The sequence below is a fragment of the Fringilla coelebs genome (genome assembly GCF_963513975.1).
Source record: "Fringilla coelebs genome assembly, chromosome: 12".
Classification (NCBI taxonomy): Eukaryota; Metazoa; Chordata; class Aves; order Passeriformes; family Fringillidae; genus Fringilla; species Fringilla coelebs.
Window position 1 is genome coordinate 17,000,699 of NC_140038.1, and position 22,075 is coordinate 17,022,773.

The 22,075-nt window shown below is 40.5% G+C and overlaps 1 protein-coding gene across 1 annotated transcript in view; it reads left to right on the plus strand.

Annotated features, from left to right (window-relative positions):
* MCTP2 (multiple C2 and transmembrane domain containing 2) overlaps positions 1-22,075 on the plus strand; it is a 99,547-nt gene that overhangs the window by 46,259 nt on the left and 31,213 nt on the right. The window contains exons 14-16 of the mRNA XM_084213731.1: positions 8,010-8,111; positions 9,028-9,102; positions 9,877-9,996. Coding sequence (XP_084069857.1) covers positions 8,010-8,111; positions 9,028-9,102; positions 9,877-9,996 — 297 coding nt within the window. The remainder of the gene's footprint in view (positions 1-8,009; positions 8,112-9,027; positions 9,103-9,876; positions 9,997-22,075) is intronic.

Here is a 22,075-nt window from a genome sequence, read left to right on the forward strand (position 1 = left end):
ACAGATATTTGTGCAGTTGAGCCCTGTGCAGGAGTGTGAGGGGATGATTTGTTGTACAAACATGCTGGTGTCATTCTCGGGGTTGTCCTGTGCAGGAGGTGGACTCCAGGATCCTTGTGAGTCCCTTTCAAGTCAGGGTATTCTATGATATGACATTTATGCTTTCCATATATAACCACAGCAGCACAGGCTGTGGAGAGATGCTTTCAGTGATGCTCGGTGTGATGCTGTGGGTAATAGCACTCTCAAATAGGCAGATGGTGGATCCTGATTGAAACTGCAGAGTACAAAATTGCAGTCTTGTTTTGAATCATCCCCGTGAAAGCAGATTCACCTCTGCAGAAAGGATGCCACACATCTTCCAGGGTTAAGGCAAGAGTTTGAGTTTTAAAGGTTGGCTGCTGCAGGAAAAGGCAGGGATGGGTTTGTGGGGCTCTGTCCCAACAGAGACTGGAGAAATTGGAGATTTCTAGAGGGAAAGCAAAGATCCCATCTGATCAAGGCAGGCCATATAGGCCTCATAGCATCAGCACAGTTTAGGTAAGGGACCAGTCTAGATCTGAGAGGAGGGACTGAAACATTTGGTATTTCCAAATAAATAATGAACTGCCCAGAAAACTCTTGAACTAACTTAGAAGATATGTTCCCAAACTAAATAATGCTTCACAGTGGTAAGGAAATAGGTCTGTGTGCTCCAGTTTCGTTGTCATTTTTTGTCTAAATAAGTGTATTTCTTGTACATGTGAATTAAAACTAATGTGGCTTCTGAATCTCTTCCCAAAAGTGTATATGCTTTCATCCACCCTGTGCTGTTCATGCTGGTGTCTGACACGGGGGAACTCCAGCAATTTGGGGATATAAAGAGTCTAAGATCCAGGATCTGAGGAGTAAATACTGAGCTCTCAGTGGCCTACATGCTGTTTTGAGCTTTACAGTGCTCCTCCCTCAGACTGTGTGATCTTTTTGGGGATATTTTAGATTGTCCATCTATTTTTGTAGCTCGAGTTGTCAATATCTTCTATTTTAGAATAATATTAGAGTCAGTTGGGCATGGAGGATTATTTGATGTTTACAGGGAGGAAAAAACCTCTTAACATCTTTTATTCCATTTTTGATCACTTTGTTAATTTCTCCCCAAGTCCTCGTATCTCTGATGTTACTGGAAGAGAGTGGCTGGAGCAGCTGCTCTCCTGCAGACCCAGAGCTTGCCAAATGGCCTGCATGATCGGCAGCAGGCTGTGTGGGCTCACAGTGAGAAGATGTTAGATTTGGATTTTCTGTTGATTTTATAGGCATTTGTCAAGTATCCCTTAGGAAGCATGTAACAAGGCAGAGGAGGGGAGTGCATGTGTGTGGTAATGGCCAAACTATTCAGTGTAGGTTTTTCTGCGTCCAAGGTTTGGGACAGGAAAAAAAAAAAAAAATAAAAATTGTTTATGCTTTCCCTTGCCAACTGATCTTCTTCCTTCCCATCCAAACTTCTCTGCCTCCTATTTCAGTCAAATCTAGTGTAAATATACTCATCTCTGCTTCTGATTAAAAACATTTTGCACCTATTAACTTGGTCTGCTCAGACAGAGAACTGTAATTTTCTAAGCTCTTTTTCTTCAAATAGGAATTTCAATGTATGTTGTCATTTTGACTGTAACTTTGAATGTATCCTTTGAACCATTTAGATAAATATACTAAAAGAGAACAAAAGTAAAAGACTCAAGGAAGCCTCACAACCATGTAGATTTAATTTCTGTATGTAATCAGGCCTAATATTTGCCTGGCATTGAATTGTCTTTTGAAAATAGATGTGCTTTTGCCATTCTTTTTTCCTGTTAAAAATGCACAAGTTTGACTTGTGAGCTGTCAGCACATGAAGTAAGTTTACTTCAGGAATTGTTCATGGATGACTAGATTCTTTTCTTAATGAAAAATGGCCTTGAATAAAGTATGTGTTGGAGGGATATGAAATGTTTCATTAATATGACACCGAATTTTGGGTTAAATGTGTTCAGTAGTCCCACACTGGCATTTTGCAAACATGACTACACCCTCATCATCACATTAGCACAGGAATAACCTTACAGCATAAAGATTCAGGAATGGTGAAATTATATATTTTTTCTGTTCATCCTTGACTATGATCTAGGGTTATTACAGGAACCAAGTAAGAAAAATAAAAAGCTGGGCAGCATGAGAAGAGTTTTAAGGTGCCAAATGATTAATAAAGCTGCAAACTTCATGTTGTGGTAGAGGTGATCAAGCAGAACTGGATAAATGCACATTTTGCTGGCAATAAACTGAATTTGGGGACAGAGGGAGAGAAGTTTGTAGTTTAGCTTTTATTTTTCCATGTTGATCAACCTGTTGTACTTTTTTTCTCCCGTTCTTTTTGTCAAATTACTGTCCCCCTCTAAAGCATGTGTGAGACATCATCTCAAGCACTGCTCTGGCCAGCCACACTCACAATTTACACTAGAAAAGAAACAGATCAGTGCTGCCACAGCAAAATGGATCCTTCTCTTGCCAGAGGTGACCCACAGAGTATGGCCTTGGGCTGGGAGGCAGATTTTGGGGTTTGGGGAGTGGAAGGGAAGCCCATGAGCACAGAGCAGAGCAAGTTTTTGTGCCAGAAACTGGAGAAGAACCTGGGCAACGGAGAAGTAGGGCAAAAACTTTATTACTTCAAGAAAGAAGTTTGATAGGTTTTAGAAGTTTTGTAGGTTCTGGGGGACTTGAACTAATTATCAAAGAAGTTCTTTCTGTCTCTGTGTTCCTTTGTGTCCTAGATCTTAGTAAAGGCAACCGTGTGTCTTTGTGAGGGTCTGTCTTTTTTCTTCTGCTTCAAGAGACCCCTGTCTCCTAGAAGGCTGCCAGTTATTAGAGACATGGGAGCCTATAGTGTGCTTCAATGAATTTGAAAGCAGAGTATATCAAATATCCTCATGTAGAAAGGCCTTTGAGTGAGAAGTTGTAGCGCAGAATGGAATGTTTTTTTATCTGCTGGATTATCAGGTCAGGGTAGTCCTCAGCTGCACCCTTTTTTTCCAGCCAACAGGAAGAGGTCTATGAAATATTCTCAAGTGCCAGGCAAGGTCAGTAGCCAACGATGCACTGAAAACAAGGAGTGTGCCTTTGGCAAGCTTGATTGTCTAAAGCATGGCCTGGATTCAGAGAGCAGACACCTGACGATTGCACTTACTTAGCACTTGACCATAAGTGCACAGTCCTTTCCAGGAGAAAGTTTTAGAGTTTGAGAAAAGTGAAATTGCTCTGTTTACGCAATGTGAAGTGTGCTGTCAGTTCTGACTTTTATCTCGATCATGAACCAGGATTTTTGGAATGGGGAAAAATCCCCCACCTCTCTTCCAGGGAAAACAATGTCTTGTTTCTGGCATTAGATTCTCCCCCAGCCACTGGCTGCTCACTGAAAAAGTACCAACAGGGATGTTGTCTCAAGTATCACCTAGGATCTTTGTGCTCCCAGGGTTTTCAGCTCCTCCTCAGACTGGCTTGAAGCCCTCATATGAAAGCCCTGCCTGCTTTCCTTCAGTCCATCAGCTCCATATCTCTTTGGTCTTTGGATAGCAGTCCTCTGCCAAAAACCCAAATCTCCATTCCACTTTGGATCCCACAGGAGGTTATTCAAAGTAAAGAGTTTTGGGGTGAAGGAACGAGCATTTTGTACAAAATTGGTTCAGTGCATATGGCAAGACTGGGGAGGAACAAAACCCTCTTTATTCACGTGCAGGTGGATCAAATATGTGGCTTGCTTTCATCTTTTCCTGGGGAAATACGTCCTTTGATAAGGGGAGGTGTGTGCCTATTACAAGACAGCTTTATGTTATGCAGGGCAAATGGGATGACATTGTGCATCAGCAATGAGCACAAGCAGGAGTATCAGAGGTCCCAAATGCTTTAGATGAATTACCCTTGGAGAGTAGCCATTACCCTCTCCACACGTCACAGGTGTTGATGTACAGAGGTTTAACCCAGCGTTCTTCTGTCAGGTCATCAATATATGACATTGAATCTGCATCAGAGCTGGATACAGAGTGAAGTTTTCTTAAAATCAATGTAAAAAAAAGCCTCCAAACCATATTTCTTTAAGACAAGAGCAATGAAAAAACACGCTTTGCTGCGTAAGGGTCCTGTCTTCTCCGTGTTTTGTGTCATATCAATCTTGGCTTTTGCTATTTCATTAAAATTCCCAAGCGGTCAGAAGGTTGTTGCTTAATAGATTTAGCATTGGCTTGCTACATCAATACTGTGTTTAGTCACATTTGTTTTACTGGGGACATCTGTGCGAAGAGTTTAGCAAATATATTCATTCATTTGAGAGGAACCTGGCGCACTTTGGACCTTGACTGGATGGTGGTCTTGTGTACCTCAACATTTCCTTCAGTTAGAGGCAACTTCAGGGAGTGTTTTGCCTCAAGTGTCTCTGTAGGTTGAAATATTTATTGCAAAAAAGAATTTCAGCTTTTCTTCCAACTGATAATTTCCTTTTCGTGGCTCTGTATGGAGAAGGGATGTGATATAGAACATACAGTTCTTTCTGTAAAAATATGGATGTGTTTTTGTCTTTCTGTGTTGATTCAGAAGAGGGAAATGCCCCAAATATCAGAAATTCCCATGGGATGAAAATCCAGACTATGTTTCTGATGGTGACCTTGCAAAATGCAGCGTGTGGGTGTGGTAGGCAGTGCTGTCCTGGTGTTAATCCCAGGGCTGCTTGGTGTTTGAACCCCAGTAAGCTATTTCAGAAGCTTTCAGAGAATGCAGGCATTAGTATTCAGTGAGGATATAAAGCATCATCAATAAAGGAATAATATTGATTATGTCTCTTTAAGGTGCTTACCTGCAGATTATTTTCACATTTAATTTGAACATTCCTTTTCCCTTCCTTTTCCCATAAGTAGATGCTAAGCAGTTTTAGACACAGTTATCAGAACTACTCATGGAGTCAAATCTGTGTGACATCATCAGGTTTGTAGCAAAAGGTGTTTGGGTGACAGAAGAAAGCTGATCTTTCTGACATTAAGGTTCATCCTACGACCCCAGCCCTGGCTGCTCTTCTCCACAGCTGGAGAGAGCATTTGAGCACTTTGGGAATTGCAGAGACTGGGGGAAAGTACCCAGAGAGCAGAAAGAAATAGACGCAAAATGAAATTATTGTAACTGTTTGTCTCTCAGGTTGGGGGAGAAGCTGAACAGAATCTGAACTCTGCCCCAAAAACAGGATGCAATGAAAATGAGGAGTATTTAATGCTCTTTTGCATGTTTTCTTGTGGGCACAGTTGAGACACGCCACCAGTGTAATCTCCATGCAGTCATGGGTCTCAGAATTACCCTGTACCTTTTGTTGAACCATGCTGCCCTAGCACAGCGCCAAAACTGTAAGAGAGTCTTTTGTTTGACTTCTTTTTCAGTTTTTTTCCTTTTTATCTAAATGAAAATGCAGTGGAGACAGGCCATTTCATAGCCTGCCATTCTTCTCTTGTGCTTTTTTTTCCCTCTGAAGAAAGTCTGAAGCTAAAATATCTGTATAAATGTTTAGTCCTAGGCTGTGTTATACTTGCACATCTTTTTCCAGACAATCTGAACACTTAGAATTAAATATGCCAAATAAATCTGACTCTAAAACTGTATTTGCACTGCATTATTTCCTGCCCTGTTCAATTTAAGAATAACAGCAACAATAATAATGACACCATTCAAGAAGTTTCCCAAGCAACCCCTATTTACAAACACAGAGGTGGAAATTACTTGTTGCTGATTTAAAACTTACTGTTTGAAAACACCTGCAGACACACCCAAAACGTTTGATTCAGCTCCAGCTCTTAAAATGAAGAGTCTTTTTCCCAAAGCATTTTTTTTTTGAGTGCAGAATACCTCAATATCAGGCTCAAACACTCAGAAACATTTCTTTTCCCTTTTTCTATCAATTTAGCTCTGTGTCACATTTCTTTTTCTTGTGGGTTATGCTCTTGAAAGTTGTAAGAAAGACATTTATCCCAAAGAATATAAAGAGGCTTTCTCACTGGCTGTTGCTTCTGATGTAACTGGCTGAAATGTGATGAGAAATATATGTACCTGCAATACAAGGAAATTCAGCTCCAAAATGAATAACCATGGGGAATCCAGAATTAGGATATTGTGATATATACTGGACACCTGCATCTCTGCAGACACACTGGGAATAAAGTACATTCTGTCCTTTCACAGCAGAGTCTGTGAATCAAAGGTCAGGCTAAACCTGTTGCTGCTTGCACCAAGGACCTCAAACCAAATCCTTCTGTCTCAGTATTCCTGCCATCAGTAAAACCATTTATCCTTTTATTCATAAAAGTTAACAAAACCACTATTTTCCAAACAAAATTTTGTTTTCATTCAGTAAATTCAATTTTTTTTGCCTTTTTTTTTTTTTGAAGGGGGGAAAAGCAAACTGGTGAGAGAGCAGAAACCTGTATGATGGGTTTACAATGCTGCATGTGGCAGTTGGCCCAAGGACCTTCTGATGCCAGTCCATTTGGCCCTAGAAAAGGGTTTAATCACTTTGGCAGCTCTCCTGCTTTGAGGCTGCAGGACTGCAAAATGTTTTTTTACCTGGCCCTTCCCTGCAGCATTCTCTGCTGCCAGCTTCAGCTCTGTGTGTGTTTTCTCTTGTGGTGAATGCAGAGGTGCTTTTTGATCAGTTTAGCGTTATTGTTTTTATTTATTAGTATTAAATGAATTCCACATAGGTCTCTGTAACTGTAGAGCTTTGGGTGAGAAAAATGGAAATAGCTGGAGTTCCTGGCTGTACACCACTGAGGATGCAAAGTTGGTCCTTGTGAGATCCCTCTTCCCTTTCAACCCTTAGACAGAACCCCCATCTACCTTTTGACAAGCTGTTTTGGTATAGAAAGGGTGGAGCAGCATTGGGAAAGAAAGTGACCTTTCCCTTGTCTTGTGAAATCACTTAGTTCCTATTACACCTTTTTTTTTTTCCCTTACTCTTTTCTACCATGGTTTATAGGAGTGCCTCTTCTAAATGCCAGAGCAGCAATAGCCATTTTAAATATGGTTGCAATTTCATGCCCCCAAATTTCCTCCGTTATCTTTAATCTTTGATCATTACAGTCCCTCAATATAGCTTTTTGGTAGGCTGCAGTATTTTATGTTACTGCTGTTTAGAATTAACTGGTCTGCTTCCTAAAAAGCCAAATGTTTAATCAATACATATCCCACTGTGTGTAATAAATACATTTCTGCCATCATTTTTGAAGAGAGAGTGCTTTTGCTTTGAGCCAAATAGTTTACAAAATGGCAAGGAAGGTATTTTGTTTTGGGGCTGGTTGTTTTTTTTTTTTTTAATAGATTCTTAATGAGATAGGGCCAATGGGTTGATCAGAGCAGAGAAGTGGTATTGAAATTCAGGGGTGGGATGGGGGGAGAAGTCTTTTACATGAATTAGTTAATTTTGAACATTTGTTACATTAGCATTTGCTCCACTTCAGCCGATTCATTTCTTTGGATTGCATTTGTTTGCTGGGTAATAATTTGATAACATTACAATAAACTAAGCATTAAGAAGTGGTTTCGTGTACTGGAGTGTGCAATAGGTAGGTAAAGTTGTTGTTTGTGGCTCTTTTCCTAAACTTTGGAAGGAAAATCCCATTTTAAACTTGTAATAACAGAGGCTGATTACTTCCCATCAACTCACTGGCTTTCAGGGCAGAATTTTCAGACTGGTTATTGCGTGCAATGCTCTACTATAAAGTACAAGGTCTGAAAATTAAAGTTGGACCGTAAGAGATTTAATCTGCAATTTTATAGGTCTCTAATCCAACAGTTGTTTTGTATTTCAGGCTCCGGGTATATTATCAGGGTTTGGGAGAAGTTCTTATTTTTTATTCTTTTGTTCTTGAGTTATAAATGTTTATTTATTTGTTTGCAGTGTCTTTAAATTGTATTGAGGATTACAGCCAGGAAAATATTGATGCTTTTTCTCCCCTCCCCACCCCAAACTATAGATTAGAAACGGTAAACAAAGTTGTTACACCCTGAAGAATAAAGACTTGGAACGTGCTTCAAAAGGAGTAATTTACTTGGAGCTGGATGTCCTATTTAATCCAGTAAGTTGAAGTATTTTCTTTTTTCTTATCACTGGTGTCAGAAAAGTGCAAATCTGCAAGGACAAGGGTGGGGGTGATGCTTTTAAAACCAGGAGCCAAGCCAGAAGAGTCCTGTTCCCATTGCATCTGGTGGTGGAGGGATGTTTGATGCTGTGAGTGAAGAAGATTTGGGCTCTCAGAGCTGTGATGGGACAGAGAAGGGGCATTCCTGGAGGGGTAAATAATCACAAGCAGTTTAGGAAGGAGGTCCTGATTGCGTCAGCCACGGCTTCTACTGCAACAGCCAAAAAAGGGCTTCAGGCTCATTTTATTATACTTTACTTTTAATACCTAGTTCTCCCCTAAAAAGCTGACCCAGGATGTTCTCTTCCCAGGGTGTTGACAGGAAAATTAATGAGGCATGGACACAGTGCTTAGTTTTTAGGTGGCTGAGTCAGTCTCAATCCTTTATGCCCTCTAGTCTTTTACTGAGTTTAACTCCTATTTATTAAGGGCATTGTGGGCCACAGCTCTGCTCCTGCTCAAGTGAGTCCATCCTTGCCCAATTTAACTTGTCTGCATTTTCTTTAGCATGGGATCTTAGAGTGGTTTGGTTTCCAAGGGAGCCTAAAGCTCATCTCATTCACCCTGCCCTGCCCTGGGCAGGGGTACCTTCCCTTAGACCAGGTTGGTCTGGATCCTGTCCACCTGAATGTTTCCAGGGATGAGGCATCCACCCTCTCTGGCCAACCTGTGCCAGTGCCTCACCATCCTCATTGTAGCAAATATGTATTAAAAGCAGCCTCTATGTCACACATAGCCTGGAAAGATTGAGAAATGCTGAAATTCCTGATCTTCCTGAGCAGCACTGGTGATATGAAAATGAAACAACTCCTTTAAAACACCATGATCTTATTTTTATATTTTTTTTTCCTAGATAAAAGCAAGTATTAGAACATTCAAGCCCCGAGAAAAGCGCTTTACTGAGGAGAACCGCAAATTTTCTAAAAAGGTGAAAATTGGGTCTAGGCTAAGCTTTTGCATCTGTAAGATTTGAATTGCTGTAGCACGGTTGCAAGAACAAAACCTATTTATGCATAAAATGCTGAACACATGTAAATTCAGTGTATTTCTGTATATATTAAAAGGTTTGTTTGTGTTAACATGAAATTGCTTTCTGATCTGGCTTGCATCAGTAGTTCTGCTTTGTGCTTCAGAGTGGGGAAAATGATAGCTGTGGATTTTGCACACTTCGCAGCACTTAAAGCTCAATGAGAGCCTTATTCCCTTCTTTGTGAAGAAAGGCTAAATTCCTTATGTAGAAAATCCATAGGATTTAAGAAAATGGCCATTATTCTTTTTAAAGTTGAGAGGCCTTATAATAAGTCTAAAAATCCCTATTTATTTCTATGGACTAGTCCAAAACATGTAGAATAGAGCAGCAGAATACATTTTCTCTGTCCCTTTCCCTGAGACATTGATGTATTTTAAGAATTGAATGACGATAAAGGTAGGTTTGTATAACTGTTTTATTTAGTTTTGGCATCAGTTTGTGCCTTTTTTTTTTTTTTTTTGTAAGAGATGAGGAAAATCTGTAAGGTTTGGGTGTGATCAGAAAGCAGACAGGAGCTGGCGAATGTGTTTGAAATAGAGGCTTTATTTGTAATATGTGCCCTGGCATGCATTTGTAGCCTAAATTATCCCTTTTTCTGAAGCCATAGTAGGATATTAGTGTGTTTGATTAAACTCCTCTTCTCCTCCCCTCCTCCCACTCAATATTTATCAGATCTTATCAAGAAATGTTGATCGCGTGAAAAAAATCACCATGGCAATATGGAATACAATACAATTCCTTTGGAGCTGCTTTCTCTGGGAGTCCACAGTGAAGAGCCTGATAGCATTTGTGGTAAGTGGATTTCTTCTTTTATTGCATGGGGCTGAGTGATCCAGGATCTGGAGTGTTCCTGTGCCTTCCTCCCCATCAGTGTTCCCGTGCCTTCCTCCCCACCAGCGCGCAGCCCTTTCTCGTTGGCTGTTGTTGCTGTTTTGTGGCTGCAGGGCAGCTTGGGCCATTCTGGGCCTGGTGGAGATGGGAATGAGACCTTCAGGAGCAGCCTTTCCTGGCTGGGAGCAGAGGTGTTCACCTCCTGCACGGAGCTCTGGGGGTGCCCGTGTCCGTGGTGGGTGATGCCGCCAAGCACAGGCTGTAACTGTGTGGCGACTCTGGAATTTTGAATTATTTTTAATTTGAAACATGGCAGCTGGGGGATAGGAAAGGCAGGAGGTGGTGGCCAAGAGGGTGATGTGGGGTGATGCTTTTGATTTCGGTGGTGCAGTGAGCTGATGGGTTTTGTGCCTTCCATCTTCCATTGCAGTGAGGCATCACTTCCCTGCAGGTTATCAGTTCCTGCTCTGCCTGTTGCAGATGTATTCTCCTGACTGTAATAATACATTGTTCAGAAAAAAAAAAGGAGAAGGCTGGTCAGCGAGTTCTACTGCACTCTGCAAACCAAAAGCCAACTTCTCCACCTGCCTATCCCGCTTTTCATCTCTCCCCTTTTTCCTCTTGGTGGTAAACACCCCATTTGCAGTTTTCTCATCATCCACTCAAGCACAAAAAGGTTTTGCCTGCTCTTTATTCTGCGGTGTGACATTTTCTTCATGCTTGAAATGTTTGGCATGCCATTAAAGGTTGCAAAAATCGTTTTGTGGTGGTCCAGCATGCAGAAAGAAAGTTTTTGAGTTGAGTGTTTATTAAGAAATACAAGATCCACATCGCTAAGATTTTCTCCTGCGTTTACTGTCTGTGAATTGTAACATACTTAAAGGATTTTTTAAGCAGAGCTCTTCAGTGTATTTGCCACAGATGGGTAAAGTAGACCAGTCCTGATTGAAAGAAGCTTCAGAACAAGGGCAGAGGAGCTGTCTTGACTCTGTAGGTCAGAGGGATGGCTCACACAGATGAGTGGATAGGATGAAGAGGGTCTTTTGTCTCTAATTTTTTGTCTTCCTGTTTCTTGAAGTTCACTCAGAAGATACTATATTATTTATATTATATATAGTTAATGGCTGGAGAGCAGCGTGGTTGGTACCTCACTGAAGTAAGAGTGGCTGTGCAAAGGAGTTCTGTGATTGTGTCCAAGGGAATCAGACAGTTGTTCATGCTGGGGCTGGAAAGAGAAGGTAAAATCCCAGTCTCCATGTCCTGCCATCACTGTACAGCAGGAATCTAAGCACATATTTAAAAGGATTTCTCTTTTTCACCAAAGTGCTTGTGAAGTTACCGCTGTCAAGTTCAGTTTTCCAAACCTAGGAAAAGTTTGGAAGGGGTTGAGAGGCAGAAAAATAAGAAGGTGGGAAAATAGGTCTACAGAAAAAGGAATTTATTCCCAGTGAAAAAGAGTATGAGCAGGTTACAGGTTGATAGCATCTTTACTGGATACCATATTACTCCTGGATTCCTGAAAGGAAGTGGGTAATGGGAAAGGAATAAAAATACTCAACTCTAAGAATAATTACCACAGGTTTCTTCTACAACCCAAAATTTAAGTCTATCTGATTTTTCTCACATGGAGATAATTCAGCTCTGGCACTAAAAATGAAATGCTAATTATATATCTCTCTCTCTCTCACTATTTCCAGCGTGAGTGTTCATAGTATTGAAAATACACACACAGCACAGTAGGTGCAGCATCCCTCCCTGCCCAGTCTGTGTGGAAAATCCACTCCTCATGTGCTGGTTAAAAGATGAGGTGAGGAGGACGCACAAAGCTTCTCCACCCCTTTTTCAGCTGAGTTTGTGAAACCCTTTATTGGTAGCTTTGATGCCAGTTAGGCCCTCAAACTAGAAAATGTGTTTTTTAAAAATTATTTTGCCTTGCAGATGATGTCCCTCAGGCCCCTGGCAATTACCATTTTGATCTGGTATTTCCCTTGGTTTCCCTCTACAGGTAACCCATGCCCCTTCTTCCAAGGGGGAATGAAGTGAGGGAGGAGGAGGAAGACAAGCAGGCGGTGTAATTATGAGAGCCTTGTTTTCTTCAGCAATCAGACAAAACCCACTGCCAGACAGATAAAATATTTGTGAGGTTGTCAGAGCACAGCAACAGCCAAGGACATGGAATCTTTCACCTTCCTGTTTCAGTCTTCCCTCCCCATTAGTGAGACAGCTCGTGTGTGTGACAAGGACATCAGCTGCTTTTGGGGGTGTAAGAGAAAAAGAGGGACAGGTAAAGAGGGAGGAAACAGAGGACAGCACAGGCAGGGCACGAGTGAATGAGAAAAATGCTCTCACTCTGTTTCCTCATTTATAAGATTCATCATCCCAGGCTAAATTTCTTTATTAGGATGTAATGGTGAGAGGAGACAGTCCAAGAACATGTGAGTAGATGAATTTTTTTGTGCTATAAAAATGTAATCACATTTTTCATCAGCGTTCTGTGTTTTTAATCTGATGATTTTTCATCTGAGTTAATTGTATAGGCACAGAGGACACTGGGCTCTGCTGAAGCACATGTAAAATCAGAATTTTTTTCAAGCTTAGAGGTTTAGGGAAGAGGGTTGAAAGGGAGGTGAGACGAAGAGCAAATTTTCACTTTTGGTGATGTTTGCCCTGTACATAAAAAGTTTGGTGGAAATGGTGTTACACAACCAGAGAAAACATCCTGGGTCAGAGGAAAGGGTCACACACAGAATTTCTGGGTTCTTCATAGTTTACCTCTTCTCACTGGTCTGTTGTTAAAAATGGCCACACATAGTTGTGTCTGCCTGGGAATATCAGGAATATTCCCCCATGTGAAAAATGTTGCCTGTAGAGTTGACAGTGCTCATATACCAAGAGATACCTTTCATTACTTTGCGTATTCTTCTCCATCCGTTCAGGGTTTGGGGAGATTTGGGGACATCCTTTTCTGTTTAATCCTGGTATAGTTATCTCTGTATTCAACACAGTATGTTGTGTTTTGATTGAAACAGATGTCACAAAAATCCTTTATTTTGGAGATACCTGGACACACAGTGCAGTACATCCCTGTGTGGTCCTTCTCCTGTGCCTGACGCTCTCCATGCACACCTTGGACAATTTTCTACCAGTTTGCAGTCCCAATATTGTAGCTTTAGCCTGGTCCTCTTCACTCCTTCCTCACCACACTTTTCTCCATTGAGACATCACTTCCACACAGCATTTCTGGTGTCCAAAAGCTGGAGTTGTGTCCTGTAGTGTGCCTGAGGGAATGCCTGTTCACAACTCAGCTTTTATGTCTGATTATAACCTGTTTGTTTTTCCCACTCATGCATACAAAAACTTGTCTTCTTACCTTCCTGTTGCACATTTAAACCAAATTTTTGATCCTTCCTTCTGTATGCAAACACTCCCTGCCTGCTCCGCTCCCCCTTTGCTGGTTGTGGAAGTGAAGTCTGTAATAACCAAATCATTCTTACTGTATTATATGTATTCTTAAAATATTGAAAAGTTAATTTTAGTCACAATGATTTTCATGAGGAATTATGCATCATTGCACATTGTGCTTGTGATTTTATACAACATAATTACACCTTCTATTGACACTTTTCTCTGCATTAATGGTAATTATGCCATTTAATGAAATTACAGTAATTGCATTAAAAAAATATAAGCTGGTGCGAATTAAAAGGATATATTGACTGGAATTTTTACTATCATATATATATTTTTTTAAAGTTTGTATGATAGTTGCAAGAGACGTTGACAGGATCAGGCAAATGATGGGAATCCAGCCACCAGAGCACCTCTAGTGTGGCTGGCAGTGCTGCTCTGGATTCCTTCAGGGTCCCTGCACACTCCCCCATGCCAGAATCCTTCATTTGCACTGGCAGCATTTCCCACTCCATCAAGTTCAGGATTTTCCTGATCCAGGCTGCTGCCAGGGTGGGGACAGGTGGGAGTGATTTTTCCAGCTCAGCCCTTGCTGGCAGCAGGGGCCAGCCAGCCAAGGGATGCAGCAGGCACAGGCAGTATTTATTTATTTTGCAGTGGCATTGCACTGTGTCTACTAATTATTTTATGGTGGGAGGAAGGGCAGGAGTGTCTGATGATGCAGCATAATGTGTTGGAAATGTGGGGCTTCTGGTCCAACTCCCTGCAGCTATTTAATGGTGGGAAGCTGGGAAAGTGACAGGCATGGGGTCATATGGAGCACTTTGGGCTTCCCACAAATCTGGCTGATGCAAGATTAAGGGGGCTCTTGGGGTTGTGGATGCAGCAGCACAACCCAAATGTCAACTTTTGGGCTCCTTGCTGCAGAGGTGGGATTTTGTCACTCTTCTCCAGTGAGATCCCCAAAGCTCTTTAAACCCAGAGGGAGCTCGAGGATGCCTGGTTTTGGGCACTGGCCCCTTGGGCTGAGGGAGCTTGGAAGGCTGAGGAGCCCCAGGGCTGGCTGGATGTGCATTGCTCTGCCAGATTGCTGGAGGTCTGACCTGGGGCAGTGACAGAGAGAGAGAGAGAGAGGAAGGAGCCTGCAGCCTGTGAACTTGTGGGCATCTCTGCTGAGTGTGTGATGGAGCACTCTGCCACTTCAGCTCCTGATACAGCAGCTGGATCTGAGCCCAGCTAAACTCATCTCAGAGAGAAGATACCAATCATCTTATTAGACATGAACAATTTTTGATCCCTGTTGAGCTGGGCTATATTTATAGTGATGAACTGCGGGCAAAAGGCCATTGGCTTGTTGACAGCGTCCTCTAAAATTGCTAATTGCTTATCAGTAAGAGGGAAATGTTCTTTATCCCCTCAGGAAAGACGTTTGTTAACACAAAATCTGAGCCTTCTGGAGTTTACTTGGGGTAAACCTCTCATTCTGTATGTGGACAAGTGTCTCCTGCATGTTTTGGTTTGGCTTTCCCAAGCAAAGCACAAAATGTTCCAGCCCTGTTTGTACTGAGCATAATTCAACCCTGGACATGACAACAATATATGGGTAAAACATCCAATTTAACTCCTGCATTGTTTTGCAACACAGTGATTTATTTTATTGTATTTTTTTCCTTGATGGGAGGGGAGTTATAGATCAATAAGAGGAAATTCTTGGGATGAAAATTTCACAGGGAACATGAAAAATCTACAGAGAAAGGAGACCAGTAGCAGCTATGGAATAAGATAGAGACTTGAGTCACCAAACCTCTCTTGCACCTCTGGCCAACCAAGGGGTTTAATTTAACTGAGTATTTTCCAGTAGGCGGTAATAACTCACTCTTCTGTAGGGTGGGGAAGCAAGATGTGCTCTCACATGAGCTCCCCTAAAATATTTCTTATTTTCCCTGTGGATTGTCTGCTAATTTTGAACAAGCAGTTCCCTGATACAAAACACAAACCACGCTGCCTTGACTACATGTGTAACTGATGAGAAGGGTATAGTCTTTTTTTCTCCCCACCCCCCCCTTTTTTTTTTATCCTCACAGCTGAAGATGAAATATAAATCATTGTTCCCAAACTATTCGGGAACAGCATTAAAGTAATGGTAGATTAAAACGTCTCCACATTAAAAAGCTAAATAAAATGAATAGATGTAATCCTAAAGAGAGAAGAATGAGTATTCTTCAAACACTGAATAGGGAACTTGGAAGAAGAAAAAACTTGAAAAAGAAGGAAAAAAGTATTAATGCAAAAGAGATGGTCTTTACATCCGCTTTACTGTAGAGCTTTTGCTAAGGCTGTTCTCAGCCCATTTGCAGCTTGTGTTTTGCTGCAGTTTTAAAGAAGCAGTCGGCAAAGGAAGGAAGGCAGTTTCTATTTAAATAGGGGAGCTGTAAAATATCCCTGCTACAGAAATTCGTTCATGTTCAGGCTAGAGCTGGTGCTGGAGGAGCAGCAAGAGGCAGGTTTCAGGAATTTCACCTAGTAAGTAATTCTTCAGAGCCCCCAACATTTCTTCCCCTCTTTCCCTCTGCAAATCCCGGGCAAAGGCACACCCTTAAAATCGTTGTCTCAAACTCCGGTGAAAAGGCTGGAGTGGAGAGGTGTGTTTTTATTTCAGGCTGTTATATCCCAATAGAAGTATTTTCCCAATGAAGGAGGAAGCGTTCGCATCCTGCTTCCCCCTGGCTGCCCGTGGCAGTGCCTGTGCAAACGCAGCAGAGCTGGAGCAAAGCTGTCAGGAGCACGGTACCTGACACAAGCGGCTGCTCAGATGAGAAACAGGCTTCTCCAGACAATTAAAGGCGATGGTTGCACCCTTTCCCCCTGCAATTTTTACATTTCCACTATTATTCTTCCGCGGTTGAGGGGGAAATACAGTTTAAGCTCGAGATCCCAGACTTTGCTTTGCTGCAGCAGTTAAAATTCCTGGAATAGCAACAGTGATATTGACGATGCTGAGAGACGCACAGCAAAGTAAACACATGTTATTTCCAGCTCTTTCAAAAATGCAAGAACAAACAAGGACAAAGTTAATAGGGAAATAACCACTTTGAGCCTTGACAACACAATAAACAAGATTTAAAAAGCAGAGTTAGAAGCTTTAGAGTCAGGGTGAGATGGAGCTGAGCAGAGACCAGTACAAATATCCCTTTTAACTTTGAAAAAGATGGATGGCCTTATGTTTCCAGCTCAGGAGTTTTGGGGATTTGCTTCTTACCAGTGAAATGTTCCAAAATAAAAATAAAAGCAAAGCTATGTTTTGCATCTGAGGAGTCATTTCCTCTGTGTGTTCTTAACAAGGCATTTATCCTGTATAGGAATTCCCTTGATTTTGGGGTTGAGGATCTTCCTCTTAAATTATGCTGTGCTGATATTTTTGAGGCTTTCTGTATCATGTACTCAAAACTTGAATGCATCATATCGAAATTATTCCCTCAGCCCTGGTAATGAGAGAGACCTAAATCAGTGCCTCTCACACTTTAATTGCATTTTGTTGGCTTTAATTGATAATAAAGCCTTTTAATACCTTGGCTGTGTGTGTTCAACTCTGTGCTCCAAGTATTTGGGTAAAAGAACAGTCCTGATGTAGGATAAGCCCCTGTGCAGCTGGTCAGCAGGAATGTGTATGCAGGCATCCAGTCGAGAATCAAGGCATGGAAAAAGAAATTCAGCTTTGTTATAGTATGTGGATTTATCCCAGGAAGGTGTTGATGCTGAGATAGCTGAATAGATATGTGTGTCTGTCAGTCTCCCAAACAGGATTGGAAATGTAGTTTTCATCTCTTTGGCTATTTAATGACAGCCCACAAAGCCAAGGTCAAATGTGGGAACATTTTATCTAATTAAAAAAAAAAAAAAGGCAAATGAAAAAGGGCTCTTTCTAGCCAAAACCTGAACTAAAGGCATCCACAAATCCTCCTTCCTCCCTTTGTGCTCAAGTTGCAACCTGTTGGAGAACTCTGCTCAGTGCTTGCATTTCCAGCTAATTTGATATCGCCTTTTTTTTTTTCTTTTTTCTTTTTTTTCTTTTTTTTTTGTGGCTGAAGCTTTGTCATTTGTTTCGAAGCTGTCATTTTTATTAGTCTCCCTGGCTGATCTTTTTGGGCTCTCGTCAGGTGGTGTGTGTTCTCCATTGTCTGCCTGGTCTTGGCAAGCTGTAGGTCCTTTTATTGCCATATGACGTGGGCGTGCTTGCAGCAGTAGCCTGTAATTATACCCACCACAGGTGACAGTTACAAGAGAGCTTTGGTAATAATTTTAGCTGCCTGATCTGATGTTTATGAAGAGCAAACCCTCTTTGTGGTCTGGCTGGAGTTTGCTATATTGTGTTGTACTTTCACCGTTTGATTTATGAAGCCCTTTTAATTTTTTTTAATTTTATTTTTTCCTTCATATATAACGCCTTGTGTCTTTTAAAGTCCTGAAGTTTTGCAAAAGAATTGTTGTTGATCTTCTGCTATTTTGTACTTTTCCTATTTATTTTTGCATGCCTTGTATTTATTTTGCTTTGCTCAGCACAGTAAAATAATACTCTTGCCTGTTGCTGGGTTTATTTGTATATTTAACACTGCTGAACTCCTGTATCTAACACTCCTGCCTCACTAGCAGATATTCTGTGTTCTCCCAACTGTGAGAGTAAGCACACATTAGCATTTAATTATTTAATTTTTTTTAACCTTTGAGTATTATTTAACTGTTATAGAAAAGGTGAAATTCTCTCTCCAGCAAGGCAGCACTTGTTCCTTTACTCACAACAAAATTGCAAAATATGGATTATGTCAAAGTTGAATTTAGCTCATGATTTTTATGCTTATCTTGCCAACCACCATTCTGACTTTAGGAATTTGCCACAAAAAAATGTGGACAAGGCTGACGTGCCCACTACTTAAAAGCTGCTTTTCTCTTGTGCTATATTTGTTTTTGCAGTCTTAAATTCTTTAGAGAAACTTCAGATTAAAACTCATGGGCATCTTCTGAATTTTTGATTCTTATCACAAGATTCTGACTTGTGATTCTTCTGAATTGAGTGGCAGGTTGAAAACCAAGAGAAATTTATCTGCAATAATTTGCTACTTTATCTGATCCTAAAGAGATGATTTTCCATGTCAGGATTCAGTCATTTTCATTTTCCCAATTTGCCTGGTGCTTTTTCTGAAAGTTCACTTTATTCATAGACTGGAAATTGCATAAACAAAGATGAAATTAGTATTCTGAGTTGAATGAATGTTGCATCTGCGTGAGACTCATTAAACAGGAGTGTGAGACAGAAGCTACTTACCCACCACTATTGGAAATACCAGAATTTGAGAAGCTTATTTGTAAAATTCCCAAAGTTGGCATGGATTTAGACTCTGCAAGCTGTATGGGAAAAACATAAGGCTCAGCCCAAACAAACAAACAAAAAAGGCAGGAAACCCATGGCATGTAGGATGAAAAAGGTATATATAAGGAAGCGAAAATTCCATTAAAATTAAAAATTCTTATCCTTAGTGTGCTCTTTTTTCCCCCCAGAGCCACAGGTATATTGATTTTCTTTCAGTCAGCATCTGCTTGGGTTTGTTTCATTATTCACATTACTTTGACCTGACACCTCTTAGAAAGTACCTTAAAGCACTCAGTTTTACAGGAAAATTGTAGACATTGACTATTATTGCCCATGTCGTTGGTGGAACACCCCTTTCAGTGTTCTTTTTTCCTTTTTGTTTTGAAAAGGTAGATATTTTTTTTTGTGAGCTTAGAGCAACACTGCTTTTCCCTGAAAATGAGGGAATAAGTAGAGACACATCTGTAGGCGGATTAAATCACTGTAACTCCATTAGCTCCAGCAAACCTGTGTTGTTTAACATCAGTTTAAAAAAATCTACATCCTCGTTTTGGGCAAAAATCCTGTGTGAATAGAATCATCAGGTTTTCTGAGAAGAGGAAAAGCCTGTAGATGGCGATGGACCCTCAGGAATGAGCCAGCTCTGGCATTCAGGCTTTTGTCAGATTTTTCTGGCAGGTTTTCTTTCTCTTGCTTGAACTATTTTATTTTTAATTTAATTCACCCTTTCTCTCAGTGCTAATGTAACACTAGTTGCAGAAATCGTGACAACTGGAAGAAATTTCCTATTTGAAGGTAATGCAACATTTGGTTTTATGATGGAGACAGATACACCTTGAGGGATTTCTCTTAAGGCGTTTGCTTGTCGGGCTTTTTTTTTCTTTTAAATAAGAAAGAGTTGGATCCTTTACAGGTTCTGAAATAAAAAGAGATTAGTAGAGAAGCTGCAGAGCAAATACACTTTTAAAAAAAGCCTGTTCTCATTTAGCTTTACTTTTCTTTATTAGCAACTAAGATGTGCTTTAACTTAGAGGTAATTCTTAAGTAACCAGAAAGTTCTTGGGTTGTTTGAGGATAGCAGTAATAGTAAAAATATCTTAAATCATGGTATGTCCCTTACATTTCTTTTTTTTAAAATATTCAGTTGGAAATAAATGTGGAGCAGTGGGATGACTGCAAAATCCCAGAAATCTGATTTTAAAAAAAAAATCTTTACTATTAATTATGTATAAATTTGACTGCCTCCACAGTAAAGGTTTGCTCTGCTACCAATGACATCAATAGAGTTTTGATCTCTTCCCCCACAACTTCATGAAAATTAAATCTCTTCTTCTTAATTGTGGCATCCACACTGTAGTCAAGCTTAGCTGCTTTCTTTTGGTGTTTTTCTGTGTGTTTGCTTTCTTCTTTTTTAAAGGTAGTGCTGTGATTTTGAAAAGTGTTAATAAATATGTAAAACATGTAGTGTTTTGTACCAGTCTAATATGCTGATTTATTTTACCTTTAGCATTACCCATGTAAAGTCAGCATGTTTACTGAGAGATGAGTGCCAAAGGTGAGCAAAAGTCTTCACTAAAACAGCCTTTAACTACTCTGCCAGCTCAGGTTCAGAACTTTCTACTTTTGTTTTGGGAGAAGTCGCTGTCTTCTGTACTTCCCTTCAGCTTTCATCTTTTAATGGAAGAGAAGAGCAGCACATCTCTGTATCAAAGCCAATTGTCAGCTTTCATTAGATGCATTCTATTGTTTGTTCAGATTAGAAATAACTGCATTACACTTTGACTTTGAAGGCTTGCTTGTTTTTAAATATACTGGGTATATGTGACCTTTTTGTCATTTGCGATGCACTTGGCTTGGCAAATTTGAGACACCCATTTCAGCAGCAGCCAAACCTTTTTGTCCTGCAGGTACTCCACAAAAAGGCACTTTTTGTAGGTCTGCAAAAGTAAAACAAAACCCTGCTGCAAATGAAAAGCATTGATAGCCTCACCTAAATATTTTTAGCCAAAAGGGTATCTCAAATGCATTTCATGGTGGGGGGAGAACCCCCTGTGCTTAGGGAGAGTGCAGCACCCATTTTTCAGCAGTGGGTGGGAATCCAGTGAGCTGCTTTTAACCTCCCATTATGCATTGGCCATAGGAGATGTGGCTTCTGTCAGAACATGATGGCAAGACAGTCTAATTCCATTAAAAATTTTGCACTAAGCAAATTTTCTTAAAATGTTTAGAATATTAAATGGGAAATGCATAATTGATACAGAGATATTAGCTTTTTTTTTTTTTTTAAACTGAACATGCCCATCAGGAATGAGATGATGACTTGTTCCAGCAGTTAAGAAAACTTCCCCAGATACTTCCATGTGCACATTTGGGAAAATTATTTGCAATGATATATTTCAATTTCCTTAATAAACTAGACCTGTCTTCCTAATTCCCTTTCCCTTAAGTCCCTCTGCAGGGGTTAAGAAATAAAGTATTTTGAAATTATTATCAGATAACTGTTTCTATGAATAAAAAACTAATCTAAGCTTTTTTTTTTTTCCAAAAAATAGATTTATATTCCAAAGCTGGGAAATAAACAGTGGCAGTAGAAAGGAAATATGAGATTAATAAAAATGAAGACATTTTGCAGAGCTACTCTGGATGGTTTTAATCTTGTTTTGTTTCTTTTTCTTTTTTTTTTTTTTCTCCTTTTCTGGGAAGTAGTACTTCTGCAGCAGCATGCCTTGCAATGAAAGCAATCCCTGCTTTCTTTTTTGAAAGTTGTGTGAATGCTGGCAGTGCCAGTGGTCCTTTAGTGCCCAGTGAATCCTGTGTCACACAGGGATACCTGCAGTAAGACACACAGAGTGGGATGAGATCAAATGCTCTGGTTAAAAAGCCTCAGGGAAGCATTATGTGTCTGAGGCCTGATCTATTGTCTGGGAGGTCGGAGAGTGTTAATGCACTCTGCAAAGATTAAACTCCCTCTCTAATTGCTGCAGCACTTCCTTAAAGGATTTAAACAGTCAGGCAAGGTGATGCTCCTTGTCAATTTTTGTCTTCTGACAGCTGTTGAAGTTTATCTGTCTTTCCATGGAGACCACTAGATCATGCAAACCCAGCAGTGGCAAAAGCACAGACCCCAAATTAGGACTGAGAGCAATGAATGCTGCTATTTGCAACCCTTTCAGCTTTTAAATACTCTGAAGTCCTGAGATCAGGGCTGCTCCTACATTGCCATGCCACTTACTTTTGGATATAGGAGTTCCTGAAGTGCCAAGAATA